The following is a 24,289-nucleotide window of genomic DNA, read 5'->3' on the forward strand; positions in this document are numbered from 1 at the left end:
TTATTTAGATTTTTAGATAAAAATGATTGTATTTTGAATGAATTTTAGATTAAAGTTTATATTTCATATGCGATGAGTATGATAAATTAAAAAAATATTTTGATAAATAAAATTAGTTAATTATCATTTCATTTTAGAAGATAAAAGTAATATAAATTTAAATATAAATAGTTCATTATTATAGATTTTCTTCAAAAAGTAGTTTTTTTTATCTAGGTTCAGGTTTTGTTTTCTCAACCCAAGGACATTTGTTTTTCCATTCAAGAGAGTTTATTTTCATTTGTGTCAAAGATGGATAATATCTTTTTACAAATTTTATGTATATATGTGATGTGAATTATATACCCATTTAAAAAATATTTACATACTATTTTTAAATTTGTAGTTATCTGTAAATACTCATATACTCGTAAATATTTAAGAGATACATGTTTTATAATTTTTTTAGATAAAATTATAAAAAAATAAAATTTTAATTAAATTTTAATTAAATTAAATATAATAAAATATAAATTAAATTAAAATTTTTTAATAAAATATAGATTTTATTTTATTTTATATTTTTTATAAATAATAAATACTTATGAATACAAATAATATAGTATCTGTATCTGATTAGTAAACGGATATTAAAATATTTAATAGCCTTCAATATTTATAATTATCCATATATACTAGTTATCCATCGTTAATATCATCACCTTCAAAACAGTACAAAAGTTCTGAAGCAAACCCTTAAAATTATTGACAAATTCACTCTCACATTGATCTTTCCATGGTCCATACCTAAAAACAAAGAATGCTTAAAGGATAAACACAAGGTATTCAAAATATTCAGGTAAATTGCATCAACTTAAACAAGTAGTACAAATTCTTATTGTATTAATTATTTTTGGTTCTTAAAATATAATTCATGTCTCTAACAGATGTATTAACAATATGTGGAGTCTTAAAATAAATTACACAAAAATCTTGTAAAGCCCATTTAAAATGTATTTATTAATGACCATAGATAAATTAGTTAATATAAATAACAAGAAACTTTATTTAATTAGAAGGAATCAACCCTGTATAAACTCAAAATTTATGTCAATTAAATATACTGAACATTAAACAAAAGAAGTATTAATATCAAAATTAAAAAATATTATATCAAGAAACATTCTTATCACTTGTACCCAAAACTCTCAATATATAATTTTTATGTAAAAAAAATAAGACTTAAACTTATTTAATCAAATTCCTTACCGATGAATTGAAATTGAAATTTTATGAACTATTTATCGTATAACTTTTGTAAACTGAATCATTCATTCTCACCATAATGCTTGAAAATTAAAAACACATTTATTTATATAACGCCTGTATATAAAAAGTTTAATTAGTTTGATGGTAACAATTTCGTTCGAATGTGTTAGTTTACTACTCGATTTTTAAAAGGTGTCAATTAAGTCTCAACTTTTAAAAATATACATCAATTAAGTCTCTTTCAGAATAAAGATTATTAATATAGTTAACGGTATTGATATCTAAAATGATTTACTAAATTAAGTATTGATTTTTATATTAAAGTTTAGTAGTAAAAGTCATGAATAAAGTCAACAACGTTAAAAAAATTTCTCTAAATCAGGACATTTTTTTTAGTAATAAAAATCATGACATAATTAGGACATTTTTTTAAAATTTAGAACTTGATTGATATATTTCTAAAAGTGAATATTAAAATTAGGTAACATCTGATTAATTAAAATTATATATGACATATTAAAGGAGTTGAATATAATATTGAAATAATAATATGCGATTTTATTGTAACGTGGTAAAAAAGAGAGAAATGAAAGAAGTGGCGCCCGCGGGAATTAAAAGAAACACAGTGGCCTACACGTGAAAAGAACATGTTCAAACATCTCTCTCCCTATCTCATATCTGATATCCTTTCATTTCACAATACATACATATACGTATACGTATACATACAAATATATAAACCTTGTATTCTTTTTTGACATTAATTAAAGTATGTTTGCAAAATGAGCTGTCATCTGTTTTTGTGGTGTATTTATTTGCTGAAACTCAACTCTTTCATGTGCTTATCGCTTCAGAAGTGACGGTTGGGAACAAGGTTGGGATAGATGCTCTTCATTCACACTCATACAAATCGTAATTAGTAATAAACTAATCAGATGTTAAACTAACTTTACCTAATTTCGTTGAAGCACTTGTTTATCCACCACTCACCTTGCCAATTACATAGTAAAGGGATTGAGTTATGTAACCCCACTCGTTTTAATTTTCTTATTTAATGTTCGTACTTTGATTTTAGAAAATAAAATAATGATATTTTAATTATTAAATTTTAACAACTTTTTTTTATAATTTAAAATGACATTTTTAAAGTGATTTTAAAATATTTAAAATAGAAAAATGAAAAAAATAAAAAAATATTAAAAAATATCACTTAAAATTATAAAAAAATTATCAAAATTTAATAATAAAGAAACGATTTTTCTATAAAATAATTGAATATGAGAAAGTTAGTTGCTCTTTTCAAAAAATGGGTTTGGTTGGGTGTCTTTTATTTGTTATGTGTCTTTTGTGATGTCTCTCAAAAATGTAAACAACACATTGGAATTATGAAAATGTGAGTTTCACTTAAGAAAAACGATAGGTTATGCTTCATTTCTTTAGATAAATATAATTAGAAACTTGAGTTTCAGTTGCAAAAGTATGTCTCAGCTTGAGTTGTTTTGTTTGTTTGTAATTTTTTTTCTTTGATCTCTTTAAAAGTAATCAATTTAACTGTTAATATTTAATAATTATATTCTAATAAAAAATGTGTATAAGATATGATAGGCGAGATCTTAAAATTTTAAAGTGCAATGTTTATAATCTATAACAATATACGAAGAAGATTCTCCTTTTTGTGTCCACTTTTCAAAATACCGATTTTACCCTTTAAATATAACAATTTATTAAATTTTTAAAAGTTGATCGTTACTTTTACAAACTTTTTATAAAATCAGATATCTCTGTTTCTACTTTTCTTCTTTATTTATCAATGGTTATTCTTTTATCTGTTCTGATATATTTCACCTTATTTTTAATAAATATAATTTTAATTTATATATTCAATTAATAACATTACAATATTATCACCTACTAATATAATATCACACATATTTAAAAAATGCATACACACAGGCGCGATAGCGCCTCTGTTTACGCTAGTATAAAGAAAATTTATATCTATATTTCATTTTTCTGTTTTATAACCTATATATAATAGTTTTTTTAATTAAATTAACCGTTTCACTATTTTTATCCTTTAACACAACTTTTAAAATTTAAATATTTTTCTTTTTCGATTTGAGTGTTTTTTAAAGATAATTATTTTTTAAATACTAAAATAAGTATGTATAACAAAAAATTATACAAAATAAATAAATTCATTTGTAATACAAATACACCTTTTTTACACTTATTTTAATAATTGTAGTAGTAATAATAATAATAATAATAATATATTTTTCATATGAATAATGCATTATTATGGTTATGCATTTTATATTCATTTTATTGATCATTTTAATTCTTTTTCAAATCATATTAACATACATTTTATAATATCATTATTTATTTTATATTATTGTATTTATATATATATATATATATATATATATATATATATGATAGATATTTTTAAATCGAAAATTCACTTGAGATGTTTGGTTCCATTTCCGATCTAAAATATTAAAACTATATTTATTATTATTTCCTTTTATAATGTGTTTAATGTTTTTATTTTTGTCCAATGTAGAAGTTAAATTCGTTGGATTCCTTGGTGCATTTGTCAAAAATAAATTATTTCATATAATAGGTTATTATAAGTGAAAAAAATAATTTTCTTAAACAATAGTAATAAAGTATCTGAAATTTTGGTTCATATAAAAAGTTCACATAATCATTGTCATTATAAAGTAATTAATATATCCTTGAAGGATATTTTAAAATATAAAAAAAAAAATAGTTGGTGAAGAAAAAGTGCTCTGATTATTTAACATCTAATCTCTGTACTAAATTATATTCAGTTGAAAAATAACATGAAATATATATATATATATATATATATATATATATATTATATTATAAAAAAATCATAAACAATAATCAATTTTAATAAAAAAAGAAAAGTTTTAGTCAAATTTTACAGAATTAAAATTATTGGTTATTATAATATTTACTATTTTGAATAAAATTTATAATTAATTTTTAAATTAATTTTTAAAATTAACTATTAATATTTTAACTACCAAAAAATTAATTTATAAATTATCACTAAAATTAATAGAAAGTTTCTTGTACTAATATAACATAAAATTTTGAAAAATAAAATATACACTAAAATTGAAGAAAAATAAAAAATTATTTAATTTTAAGGATCACAACAATACACAAAAAGACACATAAGATGGTTTAATTGAAAAATAGAGGAAAAAAAAAACAGCCCAAGCCCGGAATAACATTAACATTACACACATTAATATGTATATATTACATTAATCACATCAGATTATTAAAAACACATTAATCACTTTCAACTAAAATACAACAATTCTAAATTAAACTTAAGTGAAACAGTAGAATTTTCTACACTTAACATTTTTGTAAGAATTCACATGAAGTTTATTATACCTAAAATTAATATTTGATCAATCAAAAACACCATATCATATCAGTAAAAATCAAACTTAATCCCTTATATTAATGTAGCTATTTGCATTTACAGTCGACAAATGGTGATATAATAGTTTTAGAACTTCTCACTGAATGCAACACAATTTCATTACAATTTAAATAATTGAAACAAAAAATTTCATAATCACTTAGTATCGTGTTTAGACACAATTTTACTTTACGGACTGAAAATTTAGTTATTGCAACACTAAATCTTAAATAACAACGAAAATAATTCATTGTGTTTACTTACAATAATTTATATTTTAAGAAAATATAATATAATTAAATATTTAATAATAAAAGAATAGTTATTTTTTTAATATTCAGTATTTATTAAAAAATTATAATTATATAAATTTTAAATTAAAATATTAAATAAAATTTTATGAAAATAAAATTATTTATAAAATATATAAATTTTAATGAAACATAATTGATAAAATTTATAAATATTTTTAAAATTTTGTAAAAAAAAAATCAAATTAAAAAATATTTAATTGTATGTTTACTTTAACTTTTTAAATTATAATAAATTTTTTATTTATTTTATATTATTAAAAGTTATTATTTATCACTTAATTAAAATAAAAAAAAATTGTAAAAAAAATAATAATTAAATTTTAAGATAATTTTTTTTCTTTTGAACTTTAATATATATTAAGTGCTAATAAAAAGATTCATGATAATTATATTAAAATTATTATTTTATAATAAATAAATTTTATTTGTACGATTATAATAATAAAGTTATACGTAATAAAATTATATATATAATAACAAATTAGAAAATAAAATAATTATTTAAAATATATCCCCTAATAAAGATTATTGTCCATAAAGTCGGATTTTCTCATATACAAATTTTTAATACATTGGCCAAAGAAAATGAATATGTTTAATTTTGTGTTATTAGAATATGCATGTCTTGGACCTTATTAGTTTTGCTTCGCCAGCGTTCCTGTTTCCAATTTAAAATATCGAATTTGTCTATTGACCTTTGTGAAGAGATCTAGTGCAAATTAAGATGATACGACAACCATTAAGACTTTGGGATTCTATATCTTTTGGGAATATCAATTCAATTTGTATAATCATTTTAAATCCCAGTTTTCACGGCAAATTACTCTGTCTCACCGTGACAAAAGCTTTTCCCACATACATTTTTTTGAAAATAACGTAGTTTTGATATTCAAAATATTCTTAAAATTGACATTCAATTTGACATATATATAAAATTGAAATTATTTACATGTTAATGTTTGTTAGAATTTTCTTTATCATAATGATTGGTATTATTTTTCTATGAATGTTAAAGATATTTAGTTATTAGTTTTGATTTCTTTTGTTAGACAAGTGTTACTATGGTTTAGAACATGTTGATTTGACATCCATCAATATAGCCATCTTTATTATATATTTATTGTTTAAATTCCAATAATAAAATAACAACTCCAAGAATAAAATAACAACAACCATGTTAATGTTGATTTAATCGGAAAATTATGAATTATAAAAATAAATGAAAAAAACTATTTAATCATTATTACAAACATGTTTATAAAAATATTTTTTTTATTGATATGTTTCTTTCTATATTTCTGCATTGGGTAGTAATTGAAATATTGTATTCAAATAAAGAAATTAAAATTTAAAGAATTTATAATTTTCATCTAAGAGAATATTTAAAAAGTTAAACAACTTACAATAAAAGCAATTTAACTTTTCTTAAAATTTTAAATTTTTTATTCTTTAGACGTTGTTCGTATGCATGGATAGTACTGTATAGAGGAATGTGGTAGGATAGATTTAACATGCGTTCCTTTCAATTAATTTAAGGGAGAGAAAAACACAATTTGATAGATAGGCCGAGAAACCTATCTCACTAAGCATGAAAATATTTCGGTGGATGAAATACTATTTTACAATTTTGTCCGTAACATAAAACTTTGACACGAGAATGTTTTGGTGTATGTTGTGCAAAATGTGTGAGAGTAAGTGAACATTGTCTAGTTAACCAGTGTTGGTGTATGTTGTACGGAGTATGTGAGAGAACTAGCTAGCTAACCGATGTTGGTATATGCTGTGCAAAATGTGTCAAAGTGAGAAGCACTTGTTAGATAACCAGTGTTATATATATATATATATATATATATATATATATATATATATATATATATATATATATATATATATATATATATATATAACAATAAATAAAACAAATGCATATAATAATTAATAATAATAATAATAAATATTATTAATAATAATCTCAAATAATAGTAATTATTATTAAAATAATAATAATTTAATATAATTTATCTTTTTATTAATTTTTTTATTGAAATTTATTAAATAGTTTTTAAAATTTAATATTTTTAAATAATCCAAAAATCTTCATATATTTTTATCATCGAGAATATTCTAATAATCTTCAAATTTTATCTATTATAACTTTTTATTTTATCTATCACATCACTTAGTAACTTTCACAAAATTCATTTCAAAATCTACTCATCTTTCTCTCTAAAACTTTGTTCGCTTGAACCGATTGATTTGAATAATCAGCCGATTTGGAGCGATGCACTTTTAATTACATTCGTGTTCGATTATAGTAAAATACTATGACTTGAGACGATGGATTTTTCAAATGTAATAAAAACTTCATCTTCTCCTTGATGAACGGATTTGGGTGAATAAAACTACATTTTACCAATTTTCCCCTTACACATATTTCTTTTTACTCTCATTTATGTACTTGTCATTATGAATAGTTATTATTAATAATATATGTATATAATAATTAATAATTAAAATTAAAATTAAAATATTATTAAAATTTAATATTTTTTATTTATTTAAAAATTATTTAATTTTAATTTTATTAAAAGGGTAGTTTGGTAATTTTTAAATTTTATTTATTATCCATCTTTTTAATCTATCACATCTTCAAATCCATTCACTTTACCCTCTAAATTCACTAAAAAAACACACCTATTTATATACATAAATTAACATAAATCTATCTTTACACTCTCTTAAATTCATCTTTTCAAGTGAAGAGAGACTCTATCTACACAAAAAAAACCCACGTAATTATCCATTCCATATAAATTCATCTCCACCTTATTTTTTTCATGGAAACACGAGAAAAGGAAAGAGTTGAAAATCAAATAAAAAAAATACGAAAGTAATGATTTAATGATTTGTAAAAGTTAAAAGAATTGAAAAACAGAAAAGTAAATTTGACCAAGAATTGATGAAGAAAAAGGGTTTTGGTGGTGGGCAGCTTTTATAAGTAGTAAGTTGGGTAGATATAGAAGAGAAGTTTAGGTGTAGGAAGAGTGCAGAGTGGATCTATTGCAGAAATCGAAAGAAGATTTTAGAAAGAGACTTAAATACAAACCCTTTGGCCTAGGTGAAATTTCTGATTTCATTTGTGATTCCTGAGTATCATTCCCTGTGCTTCAGATACCCAAAACCATAACGCAATGTCACAAATACGGAAGGATACACTTCCCAACATAATTTACTACTAATATATAACACAACACAAGGACAACTCAGTTCTTCTTTTCGTCGTACGATAAAGAGATGTCTCTGCAATTGCCCCATCACAATAAATTGTTGGAACAGAGCAGCGAGCCGTAGGAGTAGGACTGATTCAGAGCTAGCTATACCCACTTAGCCATGCCATGCATGTCAAAATTATTAACGACTTTAGTTTAACTCAAACTTGATGAAGCCATAAAAACATGTCTTAAATGGTGCGACAACAGACACACAGAGAAGTAAATAAAATTAGTGGCATGCTTAAAGCTGTGATTAAAAACAGCCATGAGATGTTGCTTTCTTTTGAAATTGTTGTACAGTGTTGTTACATGGGTGTTTTGTAGGCTCGATGTCCGAGGAGAAAGAAGAAGAAAAAAAAAAGGGCTAGCTAGGTAAAGATAGTGGAAGGTGTGAGAGAAGAGACAGAATGAGTGAAAGGTGATGGTAGATATGGTGGTGGTTGTGGAATGTGGAAGCTAGTTGTGGTTTCCAGCACACCACTAACGCAACAAGTAACCTTTTTTCGCTCTGCTCTTTACTCTTGTGCACCAAACTATGGTACGAAATGTCACCACTTGGACACAGTAAATTAATTAAGAGTTTTTTCATTCATTGATTTGGGCCAATGTCTATTTTTTGCAATCAAGGGTTTGTAATGAGAAGATGATTATGAGTTTTGTTTTCTTTTGTTGGCTAACTTTCTCCCGAAAGTGGTGTGGTAGTGTATGTATGATTTCTTTGTAAGACAAAAACAGCGACACGCACTTTATACTGGTCAAAGTCAGACATGTCCACTCCACTCCCTCAACAAGGATGAGATGAGAGATGTTGATTTCTTCTTCCATTTAAAATCGCAGACCAGGAAAATAAAGGAACAAAACCCCTTTATTGGGACTCATCAACCCTTTCCACAGATCCTACTATTACACCTACATATCTAATAACTCAGGATCATCTTCATCTCACTCTTTTCCATCATTTTATGCTATTAAATATATAAGATTTAATTAATTGGATGGTAACTATTTTTGTTAATTTAGTATCTACTTTTAAAAATGTATTAATTTAGTTTTAATTTTTAAAAAAGTGTTTTTATTAGGTTTTTTTTAGACAAAAATGACTAAAACTGTTAACTTAATTCATTATTTTTACTACTAAATTTTAATATAAATATAAATATTTAATTTTGTAAATCATTTTAAATATCAATACAGTTAATAGTCTTAATAATTTTTTGCTGAAAAAAACCTAATTGAGATATCTTTTCAAAAGTTGAGAACACTTTTCTAAAAGTGGATACCTGACATATCTAAATTAAAATGAGTACCATCCTGTAATTAAATCAAAATGAGTACTAATTAAACTAACTTGTAAATTATTGTGGACCCTCCTTCTCCTACGATATTCTTACTCACCACATTGCTTTGTTTTTTCTTTCTACTGCTAGATATTGAATTTGTTAATGCTTGAGCACATTGTAGAAACATGTGAGGAATGATTAGAGATGATTTTTGAAAGTTGTGTGTATTTGAGTTGGATGATTTGTCAGTATCTGTGATCATTTGTAGAGAAGGTTTTGAAAGAGAGAATGGAGATTGGGATAAGGAGAATGTGGTGGATGGGTGGGTATTGTTTGGTTAATGTACTCATATATTTAATATTTAATATTTATTTTGATAAGTCATTTTAATTAAATTTCCTTTCTCTATCTTCTTTATTATTCCCTTCTTTCAAATAAAATCAACTCAAGGGATTGCCTCTTTCCTTTTCTTAAAAACCTTCCCCTTTCCTTTTTTTTTCCCTAAGTAAAAGCCCCGTTACTAATTAGTAATAAATAATAATGTTTATTTATTAATAAGAGCCCGATTAATTTGTATTGGATTTTTTTTTTCAAAAATTTTATTATAATCGTAAAGAGAAATACACAACGTGCTTGCATAAATTCGGTAATGTTATACTTTTAAGTATTAAAATTCACGAATCACTATGCATACAGGCTTGATTTATGAAGTCAACCTTTTCCATTTTGTTACGATGCTGAAGAAGGTACATTATTGCCCTGGACAATTAATCATATTATATAGCAAGTTATCATTTCACCATTTTCTCTAGGTACTTACATCTCTTGTATAATAATTAATTTAACAGAGAGAATAATGCCCTGCATTTAATTATTAAAAGGTACTCGCTCAATGATTTCAAGTGAAGGATTTTTAAAACATTTTCTAATATTTTAAAAGTCAAAGTAATATTAATGAATTTTTTTTACCAATGATGCCTTTAATTTTTACATAATTTATATAGCAATATAAAAATGAAACAAAACTTGTTCTCTTAGTTTTTGTGATACTTTGGTACCAAGTTAATGCAAATTTAAAGTTTTAGTATTCTGTCTTGATGATCAATAAATATGTATTTGGTTTTTTCAAAGAAAGATGGTTGAGTTGTTTTTTATATTTTAAACATTTTACAATGAAATTAAAAAATAATTCAAATTTTTTGTTCAAACTTTGTGGATTGATAATGGGTTATTGAGTATCTTTCTCATTTTTTTTTGTATTTTTATGATATTCTTCGTCAAATCTAATGTGTTTATAAATCTTAACAAAATAATTGAGCGCAAAAATAAGTATTTTGTTAAATTAACAAATTTCGATAGGATAAGTTCTAACTCTGACTTAGATATCATGTTAATAAGTGAAATTAAAGTTTAACTCAACTTTATAAAGTTGGTCTTGCAAGGTTGAGGTAGATTTAAAGTGTATTTTTACATGATAACCGAGTCACTATTAGAGTTTATCATAACAAAGTTTGTTGTTTGAGAGGTTTATTGTTTCACTCCTATAAGATCACCCATCAAATTATAGTTTTATTTAATGATATGAGGATGTGTAGTGGAAGTCCTACATGGACTAGAGACGAAACCAATTTATAGGATGTAGGTGAGGACAAATCTTATCCTACAAACAAATTTTGTATGGTTGAATTAACCTTAACGTTTATTTTCTAATGTTCTACTGCAAACTCAATTGTCCTACATTGCTTAGTAGTCGAGGCCTAAGGCGGTGTAAATATCATTTTCTATTTCCATCCTTTGAGGTGCTTTTCAAGGAAAGAATCATGACACAATACTCATGCCAAAAGTTGGACAATACCAAATATGTGATGGTTGATAGCGTAAATACACCACTACATGATGATCTGACAACAATTCTATTATCATATTTATGATCTAAACATCTCTCTTGTGTTTGATATCAACTTTAAACAAAAAGTAATTATTTATATAAGTAATTTCCACCAATTTCAAATAATTTTAAATTATACATGACACATATTTTATTTATTGATAACTGATTTATATTACAAGATGAGTTGCAATTTCGTAAATTGAACAAAAAATGTTATATATCTAGCTTTTTTTTAACTAAATGTTGAAATACATTAAAAAGTGGGCAACTATACAACATTTTTATATGTATTAATTTTATTTAACCAAACGCGTAAAATATAAGATATAAATTTCCCCATAATGAATTAAACCATGATGGTAAGGGGGAGTAGAGTTGTTGAAAGAAAAATATTATAATATTGAAGTTGAGGGAATGAAATGAAGACATGATAAAATGAAAAGGTTATTTTGAGGTACAATAATTCTTTGAATTTATTGATTTGTCCAAAACTGAGGATCCCTCTCTGGGAAGTTGTACTAAGAAAAAACAGAGCATGAGTGTGTGAGTTATGGAAGATATTGGGCCACAAAGATCTTCATCCAGCTGGGTCAAGAGTGAAGAAGAAGGGTCCGCAACGCAGAGTCAGAGCTTAATCATAATGTTTTCCCAGTAATCATAAAATACCACAACACTACATAATTGCTGCAAAGGGAACATAACATAACTCCCATGAATGAACTCAAATAATGTTCTGTTCCAGGGTTCCCCTCTCTCAGTTCACTTCCATCACCTCTTGCTTTTTACCTCTCTTTTCACTTTTCCACCAAACACAAATTCCATTATAAAATAATAAAAAAAATTGTTGATCATTGACGCAGAAGATTGTAAAGCTTTGTCCATGATCATCTCTTAAAATATTGACCATTGTATATATAATAAAAGGTAACAAACGACTAAGATAGATTGAAATTGACGTGTTATAGTGGTCAATGGTCATGTTAAAAGTGTGAAAATTTTTCTATTTATTTAGTCATGTCATGGCATAAGTCAATTGCACTGAGGATTCATATTGTTGCATTATTGTAGTAGAACTTACTCCACTTCATCCACAAACAGTAGTTGCCCAAGCATACGCTCAATTATTGTTCATGGCATGTTCAAGTACTTATAAGTAAATAAAATAAAAGAGAGTTATATTTTATAAATTAAAATTAATTTGTGTATAAATTAATTTCTTGTAAATATAAATTAGCTTGCACTTCAATTAAGTTTAGATTACAGAAAAATTCATTTTATATTTTTAACTTTTCTACTCTTTTTTTTTATAGAAATAGTTATCTAAACAAAACCTACGTATTTAACTGTATATAATAAAATAATTGACTCATTGGCAATCCATTTTAACTGCTTTAAAGGGGATAAAGATGTTTGGCAAATAAATATATCAAAAGGTTAAAAGTAAACTTAGACAGCAACTTTACCTAATGAATATATCACAGAATGGAAATGGATAAAGACTTTCGGCTTAAAAGGGGGAATTTTAACTGATTAGGTTTAACAAGAGTTAAAAAACGAACTTTGTTATGAGTAAAGAAGAACTTCATTTGAATATCATAATCTCAACCTGCTTGAGTAAAGAAGAACTTGACATAAGTCTGCAGCAGGTTAGAAAGCGAAGGGTTTTGGTAAAAAAAAAAAAAAACATCAGTTATAACAATATTGATTGTTTTAATGATGTCATGTTACTCTGTTAAGTTCTAAGAGCTTTTTAACTTTAAATGGATTTTTTCTTCTTGCTACAGCTTTTGCCATTCTTGCATGTACATAGGGAAAATTATCGAAATTTAATGCAAAGTAAGAAAGTATTTTCTCATGATACTATTGGTCAGGGATTGACGTAGTGTTTGGAGCTCGATTCCACATTCGCGACCTGTGTTTTGGAACTTAAATATTATTCACGTTAATTTGATTAAATTACTATTTTACTCTAAATAATGTGGTTTTACATTAGTCTCCCAAACAGTGAATTGCTGCTGGGAAATCCCTTTTACCCAAGGGAGAAAATAAAATACGATCATATATGCTGAAGTGCTGAACCACATGGTTTCTAAACTGAGATATTTAGCTTATTTTTTATTTTATTTTTAAATTTAGGCTTTGAAGATGAAAAAAAAAGTCACAACATTATAAATCCTTTTATATAATGTTTAGAAAATTTATTTTTAATTTATACATAAATCATTTTTAATTTACAAAGAATTTTTTTCCTAAGAAGTCAGTTCGCCCAAAAACATTCTTAATGAATAGGTAAATTGATGTTTAATTTTAAAATACTTGCCTTTGGGTCGTGAATTTCGTTGATGATTTGTCATTATTAGGCATTCTTTGCAACGAGATAGTTAGTTTAGGGGTATCCTTCACATTTGATTTGAATCCAATTATAAAAGTTCAGTCATTATTATTCTATCTGATCAATGCGTTAGAGATTTTACATCCATATCTAAGTATTGCGAAATTAATCTCACTGGTTCTTGAAATTATTCGTCTAAGTTTTTCAAATTTTTAAAGATTATTCACAATCAAACTTACCTCCCATCTTGAGTTGAAGTCACTTGGTTAACACCCACGGCCATATCAAACTTTCATACCTGAAGCAAAAAAGAATATCCATACTCATAATAGATCTAAAGCTCATTAAAATGTGAAAAGATATCTAAGCGAAACATATTATGTGTCAATTATTTTATAAAGTGAAAGAACATCCTTTTTCTGTCTCCACCATCTTAGCCTCCTATAGTGTAAACCCACCAAAAGACCGAGTCACATCTTCACTAGGCCCCACCACTCTGACCATAGTAGGTTAGTCGATCACGTTGTTTTCTATACTTGCTATCAATTTTTGGAGTATGGGAGGTATATGAGACAAAAGAAGTTAGTAACTTAATGGAGACTGTAGGGCTATGTTATTTCCTATTATTGATGCTAAAGTTTCAAATTCTTGTTAAGGGTTAGAATCAAATATCCTTTGAGTTTGTAGCCATGATTCTAAGCCCTTGGTGAAATTATAAACCATATTAGCCTGGGGAATATGTTACTAACGGTAATACTAACAGAAAGGAAATTTGTTGGAATGTTTGACTTATCATCAAGACTAACATGACTCAGTTAAAAATCTCAAAGCAGCCAGACATAGTTTCTCTTCGTTTTGACTTGTGCAGAGTTTCTTACTGAAGACCCTTGCCGAGTATCGACATGTACATGTCGGATCTCAACTACTACTAAATGTCCCGTGACTAATATAGCTGGATATAGGACACCTCAATCAAAACCCATAATCCAGAGTTGGTACGCAGTACAACCCTAGGCTTCCTTCTCACTTTCTAGACTTTTACGGGTTCCGGGTGTTTTTTACCTCGTTATGGTGATTGTCTGAATCTCTGGAATGAATCCAAATTCAGGTTGAAAGCATCCTCCAAAAATTACGGGGTTAAAATTCAAATGCCGAAGCCCATGCAACAATAAAAATATGCTCAGACTATAGAATGACATTGAATTTTTGTAAACTTATAATATTACAGGTCATTAAACAACAGAATTCCATTCCTTACTGCCAACCAGACAGTTACCCAACTACCAATTTGCGTGCCCAATAAAATGTTTTACAAAACTTACAAGTCAACAAAGTGAAGCCCACTTCAATAATTTTCTCTGTTTCTTTCATAATAAGCTTGATATCCCAGTCAATCAATGGCTATCTACTTCCATTGACAGTATAGGTAGGCCAGAGAGCAATTAGGGGGAAAAGCATATGTAAAAAGCTATGAGCAGACCAAAGTAACCAAATTCCAGTATATATACATCAACCACTCTCACGCTTAAAATGTCGTCGAATAAACCTTTCCGCATGAGTAGGGTACTTATCTCTAATGTATTCCCGAAGGCACTTCTGATAGGAGAAATCAATCCAGCCACCATCAGTTCTTACAACAAAAAGACACCTTGACTGTCGATATTGGGGATGGCGGTCAACCTACAATAAAAAAAGTCACATCCATATCATGCACTATTTGTCCGCTTTGGGGTGTACCCAGAGCAGATCAATGACAAGAAAATCCAAAAAATAATAATGGCTGAAGTTCCAATCTTATGTACGTGAAATACATAGGAGTTGATAGTTTAAAAATAAAATGAGATAAAGGATTTTACCCCTGTAAAGTATAAGGACATGGACATCTTACTAGATTAATGACCTTATTTACCAATTTTTAATTGGAAAGCAGGGGGTTTGGTCTTCAGAATTGATTATCATATCAATCACAAGAAAGTAAAAGGTTGAAGCGAAATCCAAATATGAAGTGCTTTATTCCACAACAATGCGTTTTGGAGGACATACTTTCAGGATCATTTAAACAAGAACCGATTAGCACAAACATCATTTGATCAAAATTAACATAACAAGCCGATAAAATAATAAAAGTATATCTATTTTGCTAAAATGTAAATGAGAATATCAGAAAATTCAGAAAGATCCACACATATATACCTAATGTATTATTTATGAGAGGTGCAACAGTAAGTACATTTGACATAACTGAGGAGGTAACATAGATAGTAAATTAGTAATAGAAGATGACAGCTCCTTCAAAAGGCAAAGAAAGTAAGAAAGAATGAAAAATCTTAACACCTTACAAAGCACAAACTAAAAGAAGTGCATAGTGTATAAAAGGTCCTTTTGCAATTTGATTTTTACTCTAGTTTAGATTCTACAATATTTTCCGCATAGTTATTATAGTAACTATAAATTACTCCGTGTCAGTGCAATGAGCTCCACAAAAACACATTCTTTTTCGCTGGCAAGAAATCAAATTCGTTTGAGGAACTCCTTTTCTCAATGGTTTTGCTTATAATAAAATGATATGCACAATGGCACCAATAATCAAAAGAGAATCTCTATAATAACAAAGTGATAAATGGAGTTACTCGAAACAATCTGAAAACTTCAAGGATAAAACTTTGCAATTGAATTGGGAAAATGTTTAAAGAGCTTCAAATACAATTAAACCTAATATTTTACTTGAGTAGATAAAGGGCCGAAGCTTTATGTCAACATGGTTCCGACATAACTTCTACATTAATTTGAAGATTTATCAAAAAGAAATCATTTACAATTTTAAATATACAGTATTGGTTCATGGAAACTACTATTCAACAGACTACTAATGAACTAGCATGCTGATAAAAAATCCTAATTAACTAGCATTTTTCATATTATAGTTTTGGCCTAGTGATGAAGAAATCCACTTGAATGGAAGGGCAAATCTAAATTATTTAAAAATTCTATTCATAATTTCAGCTTTTAGACATTTAGCCTAATCAAGGCTCGAACTAAATTTATAAAAAACAAAAGAGATGGGAACTATAACTCTAGCAGTCATGTAAAGAGTTCCTTAAATATATTATTGGCAATTACATGTATATTTTGCACTATCAGCTATTATCAGGAGACAGGTTTTCTTCTTCTTAGGTTATTGATAAATCTCAGAAACATGTTACGAGTAATTGAGGACAAATATTACTATTAAGAGTTTTACTAAATGTTTGTTTGGCTTTTATAGGCATATAACAAATTTATCTTAAATTTCCTTTACTCTTTAAGATCCCATTTTCCATCATGATTGCTAAGTGAAGACTTCTCAACATGTTGAAGCTTGTCATTTCCAGGTCTGTTTCTCTTTTAGTTGCCTAACACTTTTCTCCACAACAGTCTGATCTTTTGTGAAAAAATCAGTCGATGCTGAATGTTCTTTGCTAAGCAATTATACTTAAATATAACAATACCAAAACACAATTCAAACCTGAAATTTGACCTTTTTGGCGCAGGAGGTTACTCCAAATTACATACGCCATCTTCTAGTGAAGCCTCATCCTAGGACTAACCCCTACAGCTACCATGATCCTTTTCTCATCTCTATTTTCCTTGTTTTTGTTCATTTTATCATGTATTTCTAACTTCCCCTAGGTTAATTAAGGATGAATTCTACTTCACCTTGGTCTAATTGAGGTACTCTTCTAGAGTTTAGATCAATTTTATTCTGTCTGTTTCTTTATAATTTTGTTCTTAATGTTTTCCTTTGATTGACCACCACTACTTAGGTCTTGAATTACAACGGAATTTGTTCATTGGATAAAAGACTAAATTGATATCTGGGATTAGAATCTAATGTTTCTCTTTAATTGAGTTTCATTTAAGTAAATATGATTCTAATAAAAGAAAAAGTGTTTTCATGAAACTATTGGATTCGACATGTTCTAGTGCATTTAAATGATAATTGAAAGAATTGGTGGTAATCAAAGAATAACGAGTTAGAAAAAATTAATCCCTAACTGCTTAACTATTCACCTCATATTGTGTGTTTCCCACTGTCTTACTTTCCATTCATTGTACTACATTGTCACATTTTATTTCTTTTGGAATATCTAGATCAACACCTATCCTCACGGTTAGTTCAACTCGCAATAACTTGATAGTGAGTGGTAATGGAAACAACAATCTACATCTATATACTTGCCCTAATTGTTTGTTTAAGGCGGGTAGCCAGTCAACAATTATTACTAGCCTATGAAGCTTGGTCATGCCTCTCAATAGGTGTGTCCCCATATTTGACATGTATATGTGACTGTCCAATTCAAAGACATCTTTTTTGTCTAGAACATAATTTTGACAGTACTCCAACACAATGGTAACAAAGACAAATATAATGATTTTCTAAAAACCCACAAATTTGTAAACTTATTGCATAAATTTCTATTATGATTGTAAAAAGAAGAAATAAATCTTAAATGATCACGAATATTTAGATCATATATGTATTATTGATAATTCTTTTTATTCAATCTCTTGTCATATCTTCATGTAATGTGGAATTTATTGAAGTTGTTAATTCGTCTTTAAATGAATCTCGATTAAAATGTTTTTTCAATGATGATGGTCAAGAAGGGGATGAAATGTCCTAAATGAATTAAATCCTCTTTTCATTTTTTGAATGTTAGATAGATGGACTAGATTCATTTTTGTATTAGGTGATAATTAATTTAGAGAATTATATTTGACAAACCTTGTTTATAGATGATTTTGAATACATAAGTATTCGTTGCTAATTTAAATAATTCATAATGATCTAATAAACATATCCATGTGTTTATTCCTACATTTTGGAGACTATACGAGTCAAAGTGTTTGTGCCTTGTCTTGTCCCGTATTCGTGTCGGTATCCGTGCTACATAGGTAATAACCCAAGGTTGAAAAAAATCAAATGAAGGGCCAGAATATAAGTTTAAAACATTTAAGCATGTCTTATCATGTGATTAAATGTCTCTCATAAATAAGCTTATTTGTTAAGAGTAACAAAGTATCAAAGGCTACATTTGACATCAAGGCAAGGGGTTTGGGTTTAATGAGTCTGGATTAGGGGTGGATCAATGGACGAAAATACATAGATTATTAAGAATTCTAAATTCATTCTATCAGAAAAAGATAGATTTAAATAAAATAAATATAGATTATAAGCAAGTGGCGAGAATCAAACCCTCATCTTTAGCTTAGACGGTTAAGGGTTACAATAGTTGATTTCATCATTTTGATTTAACATCCCTAATTCAAAACTAAAACATTAGATAGATATATGTGAGGATATGGTGAACTTGGAAGCCATGGGATGGTTCAAAGAACTGATTAGTAGCTGTTTAAATGCCATGAACAGTAACATTGGGTAAATTGAAGGGAATAATAATACTTGGCTCTATTAAGTCCGGGTAACAACAGAGTAGGCAACCTATTCCAGCCAAACAAATTAAAAGTATATTTTGGATTCTCCACTCTCCTCTTTTGCTAACATAGCTTAACCCTGCTAACCCAAAGGACAACTTGCCTATCTCTTTCACTCACCACCAAAATTTACACCATCATTGGCAACATAGTGCAGAAAAAAAAGAGAGACTAAAACAGCCAAACAAAACAAAGGAACAATGTCATAAACCAACATGAAAGGAGCCAATATATAGGTTTTGTTTTTTGGCAGAAAAAAACGTTTGGGAGAAGAGGCCCTATTGTAAGGACAAGATAAGCCAGATGACTGAGCAAAGTCTTGCAGTAGTACTTACAACGACCTTTCATGGAAAGAAAACCAGAAAGGATGAACCCAGGACCTTCTAGTGGATTGTGGACATTGTTCAATCTTAGCAGTTGAGTGAAACCTTATTGGCAGTTGTGGAGAACGTTTAATGGATTTCAGTATCTTACAGAAGTAAACCACAAGTCTACCTGCCAGTTCAGGAACCATGGTTTTACCGTTTTACGCAGGTTCTAACAGCTCACAGAGCAACCACCACTGTGCTCAAACTAAGCTTGGACATCCTTGTTAAAGTGATGTCATGTGACTTGTCACAGATACACCCCCTCCAAAACGAAAAAAAAAAAAAATAGTCCAAGGGGTGTAGATGAAAACAAGCCACCAAACATGATGAAACGAAAGTCTTAGAAAGGCTTATCAATGATGTGTAAATTAAAATTCAGGTTAAAAGACGTTTACTTAAATATTAAAAGGGTGAGAAACATACAATCTTCACATTTGCCATAGTATGATATAAAAACAGAAAAAATTGCACGATTGGAATATTTTAAGTAGTTTTTAACCAGTCACAAATAACAAGCACTTAGAAACAACTACTACAGTCAGAAGTTGCAAACTGATAAGATAAGCAATAGTAAAGCACCACAGTAATGATACATTCGCATCACAAACAGCATTTCTATTATAAAACGACGACGTACGCAATTATTCAGACCGCGCGCTTACCATAATGGATTCAAGGCCACATCCAACCTTATCTTCAGACTGTGGATGGTACACAAGAAGCTTCTCAACAACCGCTTTCTCGTCCTCCATATTCAATCGCGCTCCGTCCACGTACCTGCAGTGTGAGACACATAATATAATAAACAACAAATAAAATCAACTTGAGATATTTGTAGAAATGAAATTCGGAAGCGACCTTTCGGAGTGGAGAATGTCCTTGGCGAGCATAATGATAGGCTCGATGTCCTTCAGAATCTCCTCTTTTTTGTCCTTCCACTTCCGGTAATCAGGGTCATCCTCCCACCGCGACTGACTTGTCGGGAACTGAGCTTTCCGCACAAAGGAGTGGTTGCTAATGCCGCCAGATTTTGTTTTCTCGTCGGCTTCGTCCGACGATAAGCTGGCGGTGACGCTGCACCACGGCCTGTGACGCGCCGCGACAGCTCCGGCAGTGAAGCGTTGGTCGTTATGGAAACAAACTCGAAGGAGGAGAGCCTGTCTGAGAAGAAGAGGAGCAGCCATGGGTTATGGGGTTTTGGTTTATGGTGACGTGGTGAGTGCTGATAATCTCGTAGTGGGAATTTCTTCCTGCACCCCATATTTTCTCCCTGTACCATACTTCCTAAAATTTCAATTGTAGCCCTGCTGAAATTGATAAAAAAAATTGTGTGTAGTTTTGATTGTGTTTTAGTTATAGTTTCGGACTATCCGTAAATATTTTCGTAAGTGTACAATTCAAAATGTAATTATATTTTGAATTATCCGATTCGTAATACAATTTTAAGATACAGATCAAAATCAAAGTTGATGATAAAAATTATAATTTAAATTTACATTTTAGATCGTAAATTTGAAAAATAATTTAAAATATAAATTACATTTTGAATTATAGAGTTTATAATACAAACTTTTGCTTTAGATTAATCCGTAATATAAATTTAAAAAATAATCTAAAATACAAAATACATTAAAAATTATATAATTCATAATATAAATTTGTATTTTGAATTATATAATTCATAATACAAATTTTTTAAATAATATAAATACAAAATATATATCAAATCAAACTATTCGTAATATAGATTTAAAATAGTATCAAATTTTTAATAAGGTCTAACCAAATTATTTCACTAAACACGTGAGGGGTACGAAGAAAACATGCATTTACGTAAAGAAATTTCTCTCATAATGGGTCAGTCAAGTCCATTATAGACTCCAATCCAACACAATTTATTGTCAGCCCACTTGTTAACGGAATCGGATATCCGTTTACGAAAATTAAATTAGTATACAATTAATAAGAAAAAAATTGTAAATGTTTATTTAGGTGCATGAACATAATGAGAAGTTGGTGCATAACAACTGAGTATATTTGATTATATCTTAATAAATTATGTGTCAAAACATATCATGCTTGTATCTATAATTGGTTATGTTAGTTTAATATACATCACTGCCTTGTTGATTCATTGATTATGCTTTTGGCATACAATAAGTGGTCATGCAAATTATTTTTTGCAAAATCATTCATTATGTTTTTGTTGATAGTTGTTACTATTCACACTTCTCTCATTACACATACTAATGTTGTTGGATTCATCACTTAATTTATTTTTTTTCTTCTTAAAAACGAAACTTGGTTATCTGGTTATTTAAATATAAATTTCGTCTAAAAGTATAATTCGTCTTTTATCATTGTAGAAAATATTAATTTTTTCTCCTTCCTTCCCAGCGTTTTTTATTTTTATCAAAACACTTTTCTACCCATCCATTACAAATTAAAACTTTATATTATTAAAACAAATTTGTTTATGAAATAAAAATTTATTATACAATCAACTATTATATTGTATTATAGAAATGATAACATAAAATTATATTATAAACATATTTACATAAAACCACTATTTTACATTATATTTTGCCATAATAATAAACAAATTATGCATAACTTCATAACTACTCGTATAATCATAAAGTTAAATACATATAACAAATCATTAGCGAATATTCTTTCCTATATCACATACTACTACCATCACCAATCATTTTTACACATATAATCATTCAACCCTTTCAAATTAAACCATCTTGGTGGATCATTAATATTAATAGATTATGGTTGTTATATATGTGTGATTTTGGGATTGGTTTGTTTTGAATATGAAGTTAAAGGAATTAGGATGATTGTTTGCTTTGTTGTTAGTGTGATAAGATGCATAGTGATAGTGTGAAATGGGGTTGGTGTAGATTAGGGTTCTATAGTAGTTGCTGAAATCCGAGACTACTGTGTGGATATCAGTGAGGTTAAGAGTGTAATGCGATGGAACAATGATGGTACGGGTGTTGGGTTGGGGTGGATGTGCTTGCCTTGCCAGAAGAAAATAATGCTTAGTGGATTTAGGAAGGTGGGAGAACGTTGCTGACGAATTGATGTTGGAATTCGACATGGACAGGAGAAATAATGTTACTGTTATAATTTGACATTTTATATAAAACTAATATTTTACCATTTTATAATAATAAGCATATGTCTAATTATAAACATATATAATTATATATATATATATATATATATATATATATATATATATAACATTCAATTGCTAATTGAATGTGTTAAAATATCGGTTATTAATGCTAAAATCAAGATGAGTGGCCAATCTTTACCTATTTAAAATAACATAATTTAACATATAAGTAAATTAAATATTCAAAAATTTCAAATATTATTTAAACATTATTTTAGTACTTATAAAGTTTTAAATATCGATTTACATGACTAGAAATATTTTTATCGACAGATTATAGTTTAATAATATCATTAATTGATAAATTATATTATATTTAATTATTGTTTATATATATATATATATATATATATATATATATATTATTGAATTTAATGAAATTCATTAATACTATAATTGTATTTACAATGAAAATAACATGTACATATTATTGAATATTATGAAAATAATTATGTTCATTTAATATTATTAAGGAATATATATTAAATAATTATAATAAAAATTTTAAGAAAAATAATAAAAAGTTGTTAATTATGCTTCAAACCGAATTAATTGTGACAAAATTAAATAAAAAACTTTTTTTTCAATATAACCCAAAAATCAAATTGACTCCCATCATAATTCATTTTGAAATCTCTAATATAAAATATATAAACATTAAAAAGATTCGGTTTAAAAAATAAAACACCATTATATTTTATTTATTTGTAATTATTTTCGTGACACATACGAAAAATTTTGTAATTATATGATGATTGGGTTATAAAATATTTTATTAAGTCTATAACAGTTTATTTGTTGAATAACTAATTGTCAAAATTAACACGAAGAACTAATTATAAAAAAGATTAAAAATGTTTTGAATATTTGAAAATAAATAAAAGCAAAACTTAATAGGATGGATGTTATAGGAGGGACTAGGAGTACATGGCCCTCCAAAAATTTTGATTTTTTTTTTTAATTTTTGTATAAAAAATTTTTAAATTGTATATAGTTGTGATTTATTTTTTAAATTGTATGTAGTCAAAAATTTTAAATATTTTTTAAATTATTTGTAATATATTAAAAATTGATGAGAATTATTTTTAAATATTTTGTATTTCTTTTATAAAATATAATATTTAACGTTAATAAATAAAAATACAAAATTAAATATAATAAAGAATAAAAATTATTAAGATATTTTTTATTTTATCTTTCATTATCTTTTGAGCTTTTTAAACAATGTTGTGGTCTTCTATCCTCAATGTTTTCTTTTTGTTTCTAAAGGAAAAAATGTTCATTATTTATACTCTCATTTCTTATATGTTCTTTCCCATTGTTGAAAAAAAAAACTCTATTGTCTCACCTAATAGTGAAATATTAGTTTAATAATTAATTTTAATTTTTATCTCATGAATCTTTATAAATTCATTTTTGATAAATATAAAAGAAAAAA

The 24,289-nt window shown here is 27.1% G+C and overlaps 1 protein-coding gene across 1 annotated transcript; it reads right to left on the bottom strand.

The window, feature by feature from the left end:
• Positions 1 to 14,987: 14,987 nt before the first annotated feature.
• Positions 14,988 to 20,978, bottom strand: LOC114196078 (protein DCL homolog, chloroplastic). The gene is made up of 3 exons (XM_028086595.1): positions 20,514 to 20,978; positions 20,318 to 20,432; positions 14,988 to 15,492 (listed from the first exon to the last, which is right to left on the bottom strand). The coding sequence occupies exons 1-3, from the start codon at positions 20,837 to 20,839 to the stop codon at positions 15,322 to 15,324; spliced, it is 612 nt and encodes a 203-aa protein (XP_027942396.1). The 5' UTR covers positions 20,840 to 20,978; the 3' UTR covers positions 14,988 to 15,321.
• Between the last annotated feature and the right edge of the window lie 3,311 nt (positions 20,979 to 24,289).

Source organism: Vigna unguiculata, chromosome 9, assembly GCF_004118075.2.
Source record: "Vigna unguiculata cultivar IT97K-499-35 chromosome 9, ASM411807v1, whole genome shotgun sequence".
Taxonomy (NCBI): Eukaryota; Viridiplantae; Streptophyta; class Magnoliopsida; order Fabales; family Fabaceae; genus Vigna; species Vigna unguiculata.